At 37.5% G+C, this 16,823-nt stretch overlaps 1 protein-coding gene across 2 annotated transcripts in view; it reads right to left on the bottom strand.

The window, feature by feature from the left end:
* Positions 1 to 1,699: 1,699 nt before the first annotated feature.
* Positions 1,700 to 16,823, bottom strand: part of LOC107739777 (amyloid-like protein 1) — a 77,300-nt gene continuing 62,176 nt past the window's right edge. For both annotated transcript variants that reach the window (XM_016551981.1, XM_016551982.1), the window contains 14 exons: positions 15,057 to 15,169; positions 14,541 to 14,737; positions 12,682 to 13,007; positions 12,274 to 12,401; positions 12,106 to 12,180; positions 10,798 to 10,956; positions 10,309 to 10,437; positions 9,702 to 9,801; positions 9,456 to 9,623; positions 9,284 to 9,307; positions 9,055 to 9,122; positions 8,286 to 8,351; positions 7,297 to 7,440; positions 1,700 to 4,565 (listed from right to left, as the gene is read on the bottom strand). In XM_016551981.1, the coding sequence (XP_016407467.1) occupies positions 4,467 to 4,565; positions 7,297 to 7,440; positions 8,286 to 8,351; positions 9,055 to 9,122; positions 9,284 to 9,307; positions 9,456 to 9,623; positions 9,702 to 9,801; positions 10,309 to 10,437; positions 10,798 to 10,956; positions 12,106 to 12,180; positions 12,274 to 12,401; positions 12,682 to 13,007; positions 14,541 to 14,737; positions 15,057 to 15,169 (1,796 nt within the window). In that variant the 3' untranslated portion in view covers positions 1,700 to 4,466. The remainder of the gene's footprint in view (positions 4,566 to 7,296; positions 7,441 to 8,285; positions 8,352 to 9,054; positions 9,123 to 9,283; positions 9,308 to 9,455; positions 9,624 to 9,701; positions 9,802 to 10,308; positions 10,438 to 10,797; positions 10,957 to 12,105; positions 12,181 to 12,273; positions 12,402 to 12,681; positions 13,008 to 14,540; positions 14,738 to 15,056; positions 15,170 to 16,823) is intronic.

The following is a 16,823-nucleotide window of genomic DNA, read 5'->3' as shown; positions in this document are numbered from 1 at the left end:
CAGAAACATTTTGGCGTTCATTCTGAGGCAAAAAAGTGCTCACAGAAACATGATGGCCTAGCTTCAAGCGGGCCAAGCATGCGTTGAGGCTGGAAATCCGGGCAGGAGCCAGACAGGCCTGCATCTGAACGGAATCCAAATGAACCCCCAAGAAAACACTCTGTTGAGAGGGGGTGAGAACATTCTTTTTGGCGTTCATACTGAGGCCAGGAAACAGAACGTGACGAAGGTGAACATCCCTGTGGTAACTCACTAATTCCCTGGAGTGGGCTAAAATGAGCCAATCGTCCAGGTAATTGAGTATGCAGATGCCCTGGAGCTTTAATGCGGCCAGAGCAGCATCCATGCACTTTGTGAATGTCCTTGGTGCCAAGGCCAGGCCAAAGTAAAGAACCTTGTACTGATAAGCCTTTCCCCCAAAGGCGAACCTGAGGAACTTCCTGTGTCACCGAGCGACTTGAATATGAAAATAGGCATCCTTCAGGTCGACGGTGACAAACCAGTCTCCCGCACAAATCTGTGACATAAAAGCCTTCAGCGTCAACATCTTGAACTTCCCTTAGTAAAGGGAGAAGTTCAGCCGTGCAAGGGTCTAGGATCAGGTGTAGGTCGCCGTCCTGTGGAACGAGAAAATAGCGACTGAAAAAGCTGCGTTCTACTTCTGCTAGAGGAACCTCCTCTATCACCCCCTTGTGGAGGAGAGAAGATAGTTCCTGCTGTAGCACAGAAGCCTCTGAGGCGCTGCTCACTACAGTCAGGTGAACCCATTGAAGCGAGAGAGGGAGAGAAAGGGCAAGGCCCATCTGCTCGCTCTCCATCGCCTCGAGCTCCACATCCGAACCCCAGGTCGTGGATTCATGGAGGGCATCTGCGGCCTCCGGAGCGCGACGGGGAAAAACGAATGACTCCTCAAAAACCGCGAGCCTAGTGCGGAGGGTTTTGAGACAAAGGTTTTCACAGAATTGACATTAGAAGCGCCGTAAACCACCTCGGGCGCATGCGAAAAACCCAAACACTTATCGTTTAGGTTGCCACTCGCAGTGAAGCGAGAACATGGCGGCTGGCAGTAACGAAACTCCATGGCACTTTACTGCAAGGAGAACAGTGTTCCACTATCGCAGTCGCCGAAGTGCAAATGAAGAAAGCTCAATGAAAACAATCCGAATATCAGGTCAGAAAATCTGCAACAGAAGGGCTAAAATGGCCGCTTCGTGAAGGCAGAGAAATCTGAGGAGCAGATGGCTCGTTCGCCAGTATAAGGATGGCGACGTAAGAGTTTCGAGTAGTGCCCGCGCCATCAGCCAATGAATTGGCATAATTCTATATGGGTTTCAGACAATCGGCACACCCAGAGGGTGTTCCCATTGCGTCATACCAACAGTTTCGAGTGAACCTATGAAAGAGAACCATCATTCAGCAAAATGAAACTTTTGTACTTAAATCAGCATGCACAATGTAAAATCATTGTAAACTTAACTGGCTGTATTGAGTTGGCAACTCTAGAAACAAGCCTGACCTTTTTGTTTTGTGGTGAACGTAAGCTATTAGCGTCAAGCTATCTTGAATTGAAATTAAATGACTGGCTGACATAATTGAAGTTTCATTTGCCTGGTTAATAATGACCAGAAGCTTGCTGACAGGATGATGCTGTTCACAATAACAACCACCATACCAAAAGGGAAAAGCCACAGTCAAACTGTGTGGGTCATTTATAATTTTATTGTTGTTTTAATGCAAGTACAACAAGCCAGATAAGTTCACAGGTTGCTTGCTCTTACAATACATGTCAATTAAAAATATAACACATTAGTTGGCCTTCCAATCATATCCAGAACTTTTCTTTGGTGAAATTCAGAATGATTCGAGATCAGCTTATTTCATTGCATTGGTTTCAGCAGAAGTTTATCAAACTTTACTTTTAACCAATTGTTTTACATGATCAAGCTGTATATTCAATACATGCTAGTAAATTGAAAGATAAAACTGGGGTGTATAGGATGTTCAACACATTATGTAGACTAAATGGGTTTCCATCTTAACCTCCACTTTATTGATTCTTCAGCAAGACGAGGTAATATTTTGAAGTACTGATGAATGGACACAAATGAATCAATCTGGATACAGTTGTGCTCTCAGTTAACTAGTTTCGTTTTCAAGCATGAGACCCGTTCAGTGTTTACAGTCCAAATCTATATAGCAAATGACCCAAACTCCAATTAATATTGACTTAAATAAAAAATACACATAATTACATCCAAAACACAGCGTTGAAAAAGGCAATAATGCAGCAGTTAAAACATCCGTAACTTCGTTTACATTTCTATTGGTTCAGGATAAGAGAGGGAAGGGTCATCTCAACCAAGAGAAGATACATATAAACTTAATTTTGATCCCAATTGAATACACTGTCCTAAATCTACCTGATGCTGGTACGAAATCTATATAAGAGTCCTAAATGAGGGCATCAAACCACAATTTTAACTCATCACAATTCATAAATACACATCAGAGCGATCAAAACAACAGTAGGCCGTTCATGTTTTGCTTTAAGTGCAATGAGCTCTGGTGCAATGTGTTGCATTAGGCCAGTCTAACCTGGAGAGGTCTAAATGAGGATTTATGAATCTAACGATGCCTTAAAAATAACTTGTATGCCTCGAGAAGCTTCCGTCCAATGTGTGGTTAAACAAGCTTTTTCTGTGGTTTGGCTTCAGTTTAGTTTTCAAAATGTTGCAGAACAAAGGAAGACAAAAAAGGCAATCAAATACAAACAATCATGTCATACGGTTTGGTGTGTCTGGACTCAGAAAAAAATCAGTATATTTTTTTTTTCTAAAATAAATAGGTTTCACAGGACAGAGTTTGGTTTGGTATAAAAGTGTAGTTTTGGACTGAAGTAATGATAAACACAAATGTACTGGGCCCACATTTTGGTTTCACTTCTGCTTATATGTAACATAATATATAAACACAGGATGATGCCGTATTCTTCTCAAAAAGCTGTTTGTTCTACTAATAAAAAGATTTAGAGCCAGACATGTCCTTTCTACAACAGGCTAACAGTAATTGTTGCATTTATGTTATTTGTGTCTTGGCGACAGACACCCAAAAATTTGATTTAAAATTTCTATCATGTACTAGAACAGAAATGCATTAGACAGACAACTCTAGAACCCTCTAATATAAAAAAAAAAAAAACTTGATTTTCAAGGCTTAGTGACACGTGTACAGAAACTTAAACCAGTTCTGGAATCACATCTTGGCAGTCAAAGGTGTTTACCACTAGTTTCAGTTACGCAACACAAACCCTCGACAGTTAAATCAACTACTGTATGAAAACGGAGCGATTAACTAAGCTAACTAACCTACACTCTAACCGCCACAGTGTGTTTGGAGGAACGTGAATGGAGCCTATGTCTACCGAAGATACATTCAGTCAGGAGTTACTGTGTCATTTACTTGTGCTGGTTTATACAACAGTCCGTTTTCATTCAGCCATGTTAGAAATGTTTCGTTCTCTGTGTGAGCAGCACAAGGTCATCTTTACGTCCACACGTTGCGTCGATACAAATTAATGATAGAAACGTCTATTCGAGTTACGTCTTTAGTTATGTACACGTCATTGTTGCACTGTGATAGTTTCATTTTTATCAAAAAGCAAGAAACAGGACCAACACAAGTACGTTATAGCATCATACACCAAATTTCGCATGCTTTTCTTTACGCGTATGGGCTTCAGATTACTTAGAATTGACTTTTAAAGAAGCAATACCAGAAAAATATTCTAAGCTTTTGGGTAGTATTGTTCGATGAACGTTCGTGGAACATTTAAAACACTGAGTCAGTTTCTTACGGTGTGATTTGAGACTAACAATCTACCAGAATGTCCGACGGATGAGTTATACGTGAATACAAACCTCGTTCGTTTTAAGTCAAACAGAATGAAACTAGCAGTCTAAAATGACTCGAATCTATAACTAAGTCTTCTTAGAGGGTCAAAACATCTTCCGGTGAACTCAAAAATATATCATTCATATCACAGTTTCACCATGAAATAAACTCTGCTTTAAAATAGAAACGACAAACACCACTCAGGTTGATCATGTTTAGCTTCTTTGAAACACGTAAATCATTTTGGAAAGAAAGTGTGAAGCTATTCCAAGATTTTAAAATGGCCGAACATGCTCGGCGCGGCCACACCCTCATGAACGAAAGCAAAAACCGGGGGATAAAGGAGCTTTCGGTGCTCTGCGGATTCTCTTATTAGTGTCTCTCCCTGATGAGAGAGTAGTATGCAAACGTTTTACTACAAACTCCTTATTTGCGTGCCAGGTTTGTTGTACATTTTGAACATCGGTCATATAGACATACATACAGTACGAGGGAGAGGGGGTTGCAGTGGAAACCCCAATCGAAAAACGGGAGGCGAGAGAGGAGGGCATGGCCTTGAGACCGCAGAGCCCTTCTCAGTTCATTTGCTCAAAGAATTTGTAAGTGGGGTTTTCATAGCCGTGATTCTGCATCTTATTCAGCTGTCTCTCCTCAGGGGTCAGCATGGGGTCGACCTGCAGGGAAAGAGACGGGGAGATGGGAAAAGAATCGCTTAGAATGGAGCATAAGTGAAATTAAATGGGGAAAATTAATGAACGGAAACATTATAATATGCTGGCCGTGAGCAAATCTCAAATCATTAAGGCAGGCACATTTGAGCAGGCTTCCCATATGGAAAAACTTTATAAAATTTAACCAGATTAGAGACTTGTGTTGTCACGTGTGGCCAACCAGTCTCAATAAATTAGAATGTCGTGGAAAAGTTCATTTATTTCAGTAATTCAACTCAAAAACTCAAAAACTCGTGTATTAAATAAATTCAATGCACACAGACTGAAGTAGTTTAAGTCTTTGGTTCTTTTAATTGTGATGATTTTGGCTCACATTTAACAAAAACACCACCAATTCACTATCTCAACAAATTAGAATACTTCATAAGACCAATAACATTTTTAGTGAATTGTTGGCCTTCTGGAAAGTATGTTAATTTACTGTACATGTACTCAATACTTAGTAGGGGCTCCTTTTGCTTTAATTACTGCCTCAATTCGGCGTGGCATGGAGGTGATCAGTTTGTGGCACTGCTGAGGTGGTATGGAAGCCCAGGTTTCTTTGACAGTCGCCTTCAGCTCATCTGCATTTTTTGGTCTCTTGTTTCTCATTTTCCTCTTGACAATACCCCATAGATTCTCTATGGGGTTCAGGTCTGGTGAGTTTGCGGGCCAGTCAAGCACACCAACACCATGGTCATTTAACCAACTTTTGGTGCTTTTGGCAGTGTGGGCAGGTGCCAAATCCTGCTGGAAAATGAAATCAGAATCTTCAAAAAGCTGGTCAGCAGAAGGAAGCATGAAGTGCTCCAAAATTTATTGGTAAACGGGTGCAGTGACGTTGGTTTTCAAAAAACACAATGGATTTTTTTTATTGGTCTTATGGAGTATTCTAATTTGTTGAGATAGTGAGTTGGTGGGTTTTTGTTAAATGTGAGCCAAAATCATCACAATTAAAAAAACCAAAGACTTAAACTACTTCAGTCTGTGTGCATTTAATTTATTTAATACACGAGTTTCACAATTTGAGTTGAATTACTGAAATAAATGAACTTTTCCACGACATTCTAATTTATTGAGATGCACCTGTATACAAATGCAGGAAATATAATAATAAAAAAGAAGAAAGAAAATTCTAAAGATAGTGTAGTTTATGAATGTTATCAAATAAAATCTCAGTTTTCTTTTTAAGAATAAAACGACAGGATACTCAAATACCTTGTGTAATAAATGTAATATTTCAATACTGGTAAATCTTTGATAAATCTATTAATATTTCTCTTTTTGTTTGTAATATAAATCACCTTTCCATCTAGAATGCAGAATGATACAAGTAAAATATTGTAATAGTAATATTTAATTTTTAGCTAGTATTATAATTTAGGTCAAAGTGTGAGGCCATCCTAACTTCCTAACAATTACTTTAAGATTTTTTTTTTTTTTAAGGAAATTTGAATTATTCATAAGTTTTTGTTTTTCTCAAGACAAAAAAGATAAAAAGTCATTACTATTTTATGAAAGAAAGAAAAAAAACACATCTTGAGAATGTCTTGTGAATCCAGGCCCTATATGCATTCACATATACAGATAGCATAATTTTCCATTTCATACATGCTTGGTTTTGTCAAATATTTGTGCATTATGATGATCTACCATCATTATAACATCATATAATATGAATTCATATAATGATCTACCATTTATGTATAATGAACTGATCTAAACTGATACTTGATTGCTGTCAGATTTGAGTAGAAAGCCTAACCTCTTTGTATCTACTGATTATGTGATTATATCTCACAACTCTCAAAAACTGCAGTTTTATATCTCATAATTACATACATTTACATTTAGTCATTTAGCAGACACTTTTATCCAAAGCGACTTGTGGACAATGGAAGCAATTAAATGTCTCAGTTAGCCTAACGCAGTACACGTAGCAAGGTCTTTTTTTAATTATATAATAAATAAAAAGAAAACAGATAGAATAGAAATCTTCTAGAAATAGATTTTTTTGGACATAATTAGAGCTTTAGTTTACACAAATGCGATTCTTATTATTTTAAATTTTATTTCACAATAACCTTTTTTTTTTTTTTTGCTCTAAAGCAGAAAGAGTCCACTGTCTCTAGAAAATAATTTCAACTCAAATCTTTATTTCATGTCCACTTAAATATTTATTGACTAAACAGTCATGCAATTATTTTTAAAAAAAACCCAATGATGTTATTTATGATTCATATAGGCCTGTATTTATCTTTTAAAGGTTCACATATAAAAGGAACATGTTTTGTGATATGAAATCTACATTAATTATTAGATACTTGGCAGAATACTGTATGTACAACATGTATATGTATGTATAACTTTTTAATCAAATTTAAATTTCATTTCGTGACTTGACTTTTCCTCTTATGCTTTTTTCCCTATCAAATCAAAGTATCAGATGCAAAATGACTAGATATCAAAACAGATAGCAGCAGGAAACTGCTTCAGGGGTTGGTTGTTACTTCTTCGTGCTAAATATGATGCTTAAATGGGTTATGGTGTATTTTAAATAGGCCATCACATTATAAAAACCAGAAACATTAGCCAGAAGCCATTTCGAGTCTGGGTTTGACCCTGTTTCTTGGACTTGCTGCTTCAAATACAAACACACAAATATCAGCAGTGATCCTCTCAGATGAACTCTCACCTCCACTATGCCATGACTGATGGTTCCATATGGCTTACGGCGGACTAATAACAAGCTAATGACCATCACCATTGCGATGGCCACGGCAACCACCAGCAGCCCCACCATTGCCCCGCGGTTAAACGTCTCCAAAACGTCCGGCTGCTGCGATAGAAAACAATGAGGCATTGAGTTTCACATTCAGTATAATACAGGAACCAAATCAGCACCTGAGGGGGTATAGCTTTATTTGCTTAAGATGGAAATTCATCCTATCCATGCTTTCCAAATGCATCTTATCCTATCCATGTTCATTTGTATCTGTCAGTGAACAGATACTCACTCTCAGAGCTCAACTAAGCATATAGTATCTTTTAGTTAAAGGGGTCATAGGATGCCCATTTTATGATATGATTCTTTAGGGTCTTAATGAAAAGTCTGTAACATAGTTTGGTTAAAATTTCTCAATGGTAGTGTAAAAAACACCTTTTTTACGCTGTCAAAAACAGCTCTTTTCAAAGTAAGCCGTTTTGTAGCATTTTCCTTTAAATGTTAATGAGCTTTGCTGAAGCTGGATCACGAATGATTCGCGCGAACATAGACGCATTTAGGTAGATCGGGAGTGCATTCCCTTCAAAAACAAACGTAATCCACTAAGTCTTTAGCCGCTCAGATGTAAACTATCGTGGGAGGGGCCTGTTTTTGTTACGTCACACAGACAGGCATCTGAGATCGGCTCGATTTGAGAAAGGGGTAAAGATTTGAGTAGATTAAAAAAAAAACACTGGGTGGATTTTTATCATTATAGAGTGGTTATGTACACACACTGCCAACACACATTTCAGTTCAAACTACTTGTAAAAGTGCATGTAGCATCCTATGACCCCTTTAAGTGTCCAAATCATGGCTTAGCATCTATGCTTATGCTGAACTCAAAAGTACAATGAGAAATATTAAATTAGACTTGACAAAATAAATGAATTGACAAATGAAGGGCTTTAGATGCTCACCAGCTCATCTCTCTGGATTCCTGGAGACTTGTAGACCACCTGCTTCAGCTCTACAGAAGTGTTGATCTGAGGAACACACGAACACTGACTTAATCATGTGATGAGAAAATCATTTTAAATTCTACTCAAGCTTGCAACTTACAAGTATTGAATAATTTAAAAAAAATATATGAGCCTGAATTCTGAAATTATTATTATTTTTTTTTTCTTGGGGAAATATCATCTCGACTCATTCAACTCCAGATGGTGCCATCCAGTGGTCAAACTGCAAGACTGCAAAAGTGCCATACTGTCTTGTTCAGATCAGCATTAATAATAATAAAAATAATGATGACGATGATGATAATAATAATAACAACTAATATTATTTATTATTATTACAATTATAACATCTGTATTTAATAATAATAATAATCATTTTATTTTTATATAATTACATATATAATCACAACATTTATGGACAAAATCTGCAGCCCTATAAAAACACAAAGCAACCCTGGAGCTTTTAAAATTGCAGTCACAATTTTTATCAGTAATATTGCAATTAGATTTTTTCCCAAATCGTGCAGCCCCATCTGACATAAGGTCATGTGACAACAATGCAGCATAACTACAGTTTTATATGTGGACTAAGTAGGTAGTAAATAGTGTATACTACACAGTATTCAGTAAGTACTAAGCATGTATTTAATTTTAAAGTTAAGTCACTTTGATAAGCAAGCACTTGTACAAATGTAACAAATGTAAATGTGTTATAATTTGTCCTAACCTTCTCCTCATATTCATAAGTTGGTCCTCTCTCAGAGGTGGTGTAGTCATACTCATCCACTGATGAAACTGTGGACAGACAGAAATATAAATATATAACTAGAAATAACACACACACACACACACACACACATTTATATATATATATATATATTCAACTATACAGTATATAAACAAACTATAACATGAAATTATATTACAGGAAGTGTTAACACAGCTTTAGGATTTACCTTTCTTTTCGTTAGGCTGGGGGTCTACATTACGAAAAATTAAAGAGATAAAAGGAATAGGATAAAGGATAGTTAGTATTTTCAGATTGTTAACATGCTCAAGAATGTTTTGTGTTAAGCTCCATTTCCTTCCTCATAATGCATGTGTTTTGTATAGATGTGGTTATTGTACCGATGCGTGGTGGGTAGGGGCGATTCTGGAAAGCTCTGTCTTCTTCCTCTTCGTCATCTCGCTCTTCTTCGCTCTCGGCAGGAAGCAGCTCTTCAGTGGTGCGCGTCTCAGAAAAGGAAGTGGTCATGAGCTCGCTGATGTCCCCCCTCTCTGTTCTCACCAACTCCTCTGCAAAGACACATAGTGAATGGTTTTGATCATTATTAGACTTTGAGGCAACAGAAGATTCACAAAAACACATCTTACGGATCTCATCGTGAAGTTTCTCAGCCAGGCCGGGGACCTTGTAGAGCAGAGCCAGGCTCTGGTTCATTCTCTCTTCGATCACATGGAGGTGTGTGTACACCTTCAAACACAGATATGAAATTACTTTTTCATTCATATTTGCATGATTTGACATGACCAAGCAAATGTTTTTCATATCTGCATTAAACAGACAGACAGACATGAGCAGCAAGACATTTTGGTTTCTATTCCTGTCATGCTGTGCTAGGTAGCCCCGCCCACACTGAAATCTTATTGGTCCAAAATTCTGCTTCACACAACAATATATTACAAATCACATATGTTCTGATAGGCTATTATTATTTAATAATAATACAATGAATGATCATGATAATGATAATACATATTTAATAATTTAATAATAATAATAATTGTGCAGAATTTATTAGTACATGTTTATTTCAACATTTTTAAAGTCCAAGATTATATCTGTTAATAATAGTTTATGCATTGCAAAATAGTTGCTAATGTTAAAACCTTAAATTAATGTTAACAAATCAGATCTTATTGTAAAGTGTTAAAGCTGTAGACATGAATGGAAAAGCAGATTTGGGTAGGTGTCTCAAACCTGGAATTTCATCTGTTCAGCTTTCTGGGGGTCAGCAGACTCAATGTGCTGGTAATGACGTAGAGTGTGTCGTCTGTCCTTCTGCTCTGCGGCCATATAACGCTTCAGAGCCTGAAGAACACGGTCCGGCTGTGAGGGAGTAGGAGAGAGAGAAAGCATGTCAAAAAGAGACTGGTAGAGTGAATTAAAAACACAATATTTAATACTGTACTACATGAACAATCAGCTATGAAAAGATAAGTGATCTTTTTCTTGTAGCTCAGACAGTTGAGCTTGGCACTAGCAAGGTCACAGGTTCGATTCCCACAGAAAGCAAGAACTGACAGAATGGTACCTTGAATGCAATTTAATACACTTTGGATAAAAGCATCTGCTAAGTACATAAATGTAAATGTTGATAACAATAAAGAAGAAAATATATTGTTTACAAACTGCAAATATTGTATTGTGCAAATATTCTCGTAACAGTTCTCTGTAGGAGGGACAGACCTGTGGAGGGTCGCTCTGCACACCGCTCAGATAGCTCTCCAAAGCCAGTCTACGGTTGTTATTCAGGGTGGCAACAACACGGGCCAGGTGCGTCTCCACCAGCCTCTGCCTCTCACCCGCTACCTGCTCCTCAAGGGTCTGTAAAACAGACTGGAAATGCTGGGAAAGAGAGAGAATAGTAGAGAAATTGTGAGAATAGTCACAGTAATGACTAAACACATAAAGTAGCATTCACAGTAACACTTTAGTATAGGGACCAATTCTCACTATTAACTAGTTATTAGCATGCCTATTATTAACATATTGGCTGTTTATTAGTGCTTTTAGAGCACATATTCTGCATGACCATATTCTACATCCCTAATCCTACCCAATACCTAAACTTATCTATTAATAAGCAGCAAATTAGGAGTTTATTGAGGCAAAAGTCGTAGTTAATGGTTTGTTAATGGCGATAATTGGACCTTAAAATAAAGTTTGATGGCATTCACAACCCATTTTACTTTTGAATTGTCACATACTTTAAATTGTAATAGGATACTTGACAAAAAAAATTGTAAGGCAGGATGGGATTTGTATTCAATAGGAATTGACTGGAGTGATCAAAGTGGCCATTTCTATAATGAAATGTTGCAAGTTTGTCCACTTTTGAAGATTCCTTTAGCAGGATGTTAAGGATAAAGATCAAGTTCACCCTCAAGAAAACTATCAATATTTACTATTGTTGCTATAACCTTTATTTATATCACGTGGACACATTTTACTTCCGTAATCAGACTATTCAAGCAGATAACATGTAGTCTGTTAATATCTAAGGGTCAGTCATAAGATCAGGAGTCATGAGAAAGACTCCTGAATATGACCCCTTTAACAGATACCATACATGTGTGGGGTTACAAGTTTGGTGTTGGATTTTATCTATTTTTTTTTAAGAAAAATTTGAGCTCACCAAGGCTGCATTTATTTAATAAAATACACATATTGTTTACAATTTACAATATTTAAATTGTATTCTATTTTAATATATTTTAAAAAGTAATTTATTTCTGTGATGTAAAGCTGAATTTTCAGCAGTCATACTCATTACGCTAGTCTTTAGTGTCATTCAAAAATGATTCAAGAAACATCTACTATTATTATCAAAAACTGAAAAAGGTGTGCTGCTTCATATTTTTGTGGAAACTGTGATGCATTTTATTAGATGTTTTGTAACATTATAAATGTCTTCACTGTCATGTTAAATCAATTCAATGCATTCTTACTAAATAAAAGTATTCAAAAACACAATTAATTAATTCATTTCTTTACCTCGTTCAGTGCCTGGCGATCAGACTTGGGCAGGTTCTTTGACTGGTTATCTGCCTCTGCCCACTCCTTCATGATCTGCATGCACAAATAAAGCCATGATTCCCTCTTAAACACTCTTAGGTCACATAGGATCTTATATGCACACATAAAAAGTCCCGCCTCCCTCACCTCATTGATGCGTTTCATTCGCCGTTCCTCCAGGTCCAACTTGGCACGTAGGAAGTTGGCATGTTCACTGTCATCGCCCGGCACCTCGAAGTAAACATCCACACCATCTGTAGGACGAGGAGTGGGCACTACCAACAGGAGAGAAAGAGAGTTAATTAAGAACCAATCAGTGATTATTCAATCAATTAATCTATCAAGAGGGAAGGAAGGATCACTACAGCTCAGTGAGACTGAAGTAGCATCAATCCCAGCAGTGTGTTAACTTAAATCTCTATATGAGAGGGAGTTAAAGAGGAAGCATTAAAAATGCAATGTCGTTTAACCTCACGCATCCTGTTTAACCTCTGCTGAGTGTCTGTGAGTGTGAGAGAGACAATTTATGACTCCTGAAACATCAGTAAGACTCACGGCTGTCCATCCGTGTTTGAGGTTGGGTGGAGGCTTTGGCAGTCTGGAGGTTCTTGTCGTAGTAGAAGTTGTCCATGTAGTCTTGGCCTTGGAAATGAGAGTCGATGGGATACTCGTACTCTTCCTGGTCTTTCACTGTCGTTGCAGCTTCCTCCTCCTCAGCTTCCTCTACCTCAGCTGCCTCTTCATCATTGCCTTCCTCCTCCTCCTCCTCTTCTTCTTCCTCTGCTTCTTCCTCCACTGCCTCTTCCTCTTCCTCCTCCATGTCGTCTTCCTCGATGTCCGTCTCAGGAGAGGGACTGGGAGTGGGTGGCGTCGTTTTCACACTGATTGAGTGGGAAGGATTTTTAGAGTTAATTGTGTAGTCTGTACATTTTGTTCTGTACATATAGTCTGTACAGAAACAAAATCTACTGAGCTGATTCTACTTAGTGAATCAAACGGCGCCCGGGGAGCAGTTGGGGGTTCGGTGCCTTGCTCAAGGGCACCTCAGTCGTGGTATTGAAGGTGGGATAGAGCGCTGTACATTCACTCCCCCCACCTACAATCCCTGCCGGTACGAGACTCGAACCCGCAACCTTTGGGTTACGAGTCCGACTCTCCAACCATTAGGCCACGACTTCCCCCTCAAAACATACAGACCACCAGTGTAGTCTGATTCCAGAACTAGTGACTTTTATGAGGCGATTCTTTTTAGTGAATCAAACACATTCAGTGCAACCAGTGTAGTCTGATTCACAAACAAATGACTCTTGAAGTGGTTCTTTTTAGTGAATCAAACATACAGCACAACCAGTGTAGTCTGATTCCTGAACGAATGGCTCATTTAAGCTGATTCGTTTTAGTGAATCGCATACAGTGCAAACAGTAAATCTGATTCTTTAACTTATGAGTCAGTTTACTCAGCTAAATCAAAAGATAGGAGAGAGCACTGTACATTCACTCCCCCCACCTCCAATCCCTGCCGGTACGAGACTCGAACCCGCAACCTTTGGGTTACGAGTCCGACTCTACAACCATTAGGCCACGACTTCCCCCTCAAAACATACAGACCACCAGTGTAGTCTGATTCCAGAACAAGTGACTTTTATGAGGCGATTCTTTTTAGCGAATCAAACACATTCAGTGCAACCAGTGTAGTCTGATTCACAAACAAATGACTCTTGAAGTGGTTCTTTTTAGTGAATCAAACATACAGCACAACCAGTGTAGTCTGATTCCTGAACGAATGGCTCATTTAAGCTGATTCGTTTTAGTGAATCGCATACAGTGCAAACAGTAAATCTGATTCTTTAACTTATGAGTCAGTTTACTCAGCTAAATCAAAAACATACATTGTAATCAGTGTAATCCTTTTCCTGAATAAAAGGCTCAAATGAGTTGGTTCTTTTTAATGAATCAAACGCATTCAGTGCAACCAGAGTAGTCTGATTCCCAAATGAATGACAATTATGAGCCGATTCTTTTTAGTGAATGAAACATACATACCAACCTGTTAAGCCTGATTCTTGAACAAGTGACTCATAGCAGTCGGCTCTTTTTAGTGAATCAAAAACATACAGCTCAACCAGTGTAATCTGATTCCTGAACAAATGACTCTAATGAGTCCCAAACAAATGAATCATATGAGCCGATTCTTTTTAGTGAATCAGTCACATACAATTTACAACTACAGCAACCATGGGACTAAAATTAGTTAAATTAGGATAAGTTTTGCAAGAATTATTTTAGAAGTATTACTGAAATCTTATTATTTGGTAAAATAACTCAATTTATTCCTTAAAAAAAAAAATCAATAATGGAACAAGAAATTTTGTATCTTTATTCTGAGAGTGAAATGGACTACAGAAGTTCTTTACCTGGTGACCGCTTTTTCTCCAGCCATGGACACAAAGGGTGTTGTTTCTCCTTGTACAGCGTCTGTAGTCTCCGTCTCTCCTCGTCCACTCGATCCTGCCCTGCCGGGGCAACAGACGTACTCCACCCCACGGAAACGGTCACCGCATGGCAACAACATCCCATAACTATGCAGCTCCAGACTGTCAGCTGTGCAGGCCTAATGAGCAGAGCAAAAGATGAATGACTGTGGCAGCGCTTTAAAAACTTTGAAGTGCATTCTTTCTTTTTTAATCTTTTTGTAATTGCATCTACGTGTCAGGGTGAAATGACCTACAAAATTCCAATGGGAAAACTGAAAGTACCAGGAGATACAGGTGATAGTGCAGAGAGGAAATGAGAGTAGAAGATCATAGATCACAGCGGGGACTGCAATTTCACAGGCATCAGACTAACCATTAAAGATGTGAAGCTATTAAAACTAAATTCCAGTTCTAATACTTTTCCAGGTTGTAATTTTGTGAGCTTTTATTATTTACCTCTTTGGCGATGTTGTGCCAGTACACATAGCTCTCACAAGAATCCATCTGCTCCTGGTGTAAGAAACGGCAACGATCCGGAACCAAGAGTGCCTCGCTGACATACTCACCCACTGAGAGACAGAGACAATTACATGTGTCATAAAAAAAAAAAAACATTATTAATAAAGGATGTATATTACTGTTCAAACGTTTGGGGCCAGTAAAAAATTTTTTTAAGAAAATTAATAGTTTTATTTAGCAAATATGCATTAAATTAAACTAAATTGACAGTAAAGTATATGTATAAAGTATAAGCATTTTACAAATTATATTTAAGTTAGATTTAAATTAAATTATGTTCTGTTTAACTTTCTATTTCAAAGTATCTTGAAAAAATGTATCATGTAGAATCATGGATTCCACACAAAAAAAATAAAGCAGCACAAATATTTTCTATGGAATTATTTATAAATAATAAGCTAAAAAGGTAATTGTGACTTTTTATCTCACAATTTGAACCTTGTTTCTGGAAATTCTGATAAAAAAGTCAGTATTGCAAAATATAAACTTCTGAGCTTACATCTCACAATTCTTTTCATTTCTGTCACAGAATAATAATAATAATAATAATAATAATAATAATAATAATAATAAAAGACTTATCAGAATTGCAAGTTTATATCTTATGACATATCTTGCGGAATTGTGAGAAAGAGATTTAAACACAGAATTGTGAGATACTGTAAATTACCTTGCAATTAACTTTTACATTTTCTTATTCTGTGGCAGAAATGGGCTTCCACAGTTTCAACTTTGATAATAATAATAAATAATTCTGAATGATTTCCGAAGGATCATGTGACACTAAATACTTTTGTAATGGCTGCTGAAAATCCACAGGAATATATTTGAAACCATATTAAAAAGCAAACACTTATTTTAAATTGTAATAATATTCCACACAATGTCTCTTTATACTGTATTTTTGATCAAATAAATACAGCCTTGGTCAGCACAAGAGAATTCTCTCATAAACGTTAAGAAATTCTACAGACCCCATACTTAATTTGAACAATAATGTAATTATGATAATGACTGGAATATATAAATAAATTCAAAGAAAATATAATGAGAAATGAGGCAGACAATACTGGCGATAAAAAAGTGGCGTTAGCATTTCTGAAAATGCCCACGTGAGCTGATGTTGCAAATAAAGGAATACAAGATGTAGGAACTTAAAATATGTGCAGTATGTGAGCAAAAACCAAGGACAAAAGCCCCTCAGAGCCAAACAGCTGCACAAGCATTACATATTCATCAACATTAGTACTGAGCCAACACATTTATGATTTATTTATATATTTTTGCTTGTGATATAACATGCTTGTGAGGCACTGCAGAGTACAATGTACTACAAAACTATGCTTAGGAATTTCAGAAACTAAGTGTACATTCACAATTCATTCTTAAAGAATAGTCATGTTCAGTGTTCGAACTATACCATGGACTTTGGGGGAGCCCACTTGCTTTGAGACCCCCCAAAATTTCACAAATCCCGTTTTCAGGGGAGCCCATGTCTTACTAAGGGGAGCCGAGCTCCCCCTAGCTCCCCCGTAGTTCGCACCCTGCAGATAGCACTTCAAATATACAATATAGACCAGATTTAAACAGCAATATTACATGTAGTTCAATCAATCATGTAAACATATACACATGACCAGGGTGTGAACTACGGGGGAGCTCGGCTCCCCTTAATAAGACATGGGCTCCCCTGAAAACGTGATT

The sequence above is a fragment of the Sinocyclocheilus rhinocerous genome, unplaced genomic scaffold (assembly GCF_001515625.1).
Source record: "Sinocyclocheilus rhinocerous isolate Xijiao unplaced genomic scaffold, SAMN03320098_v1.1 scaffold2120, whole genome shotgun sequence".
NCBI classification, from domain to species: Eukaryota; Metazoa; Chordata; class Actinopteri; order Cypriniformes; family Cyprinidae; genus Sinocyclocheilus; species Sinocyclocheilus rhinocerous.
This window is presented reverse-complemented; position numbering and strand designations above follow the sequence as displayed.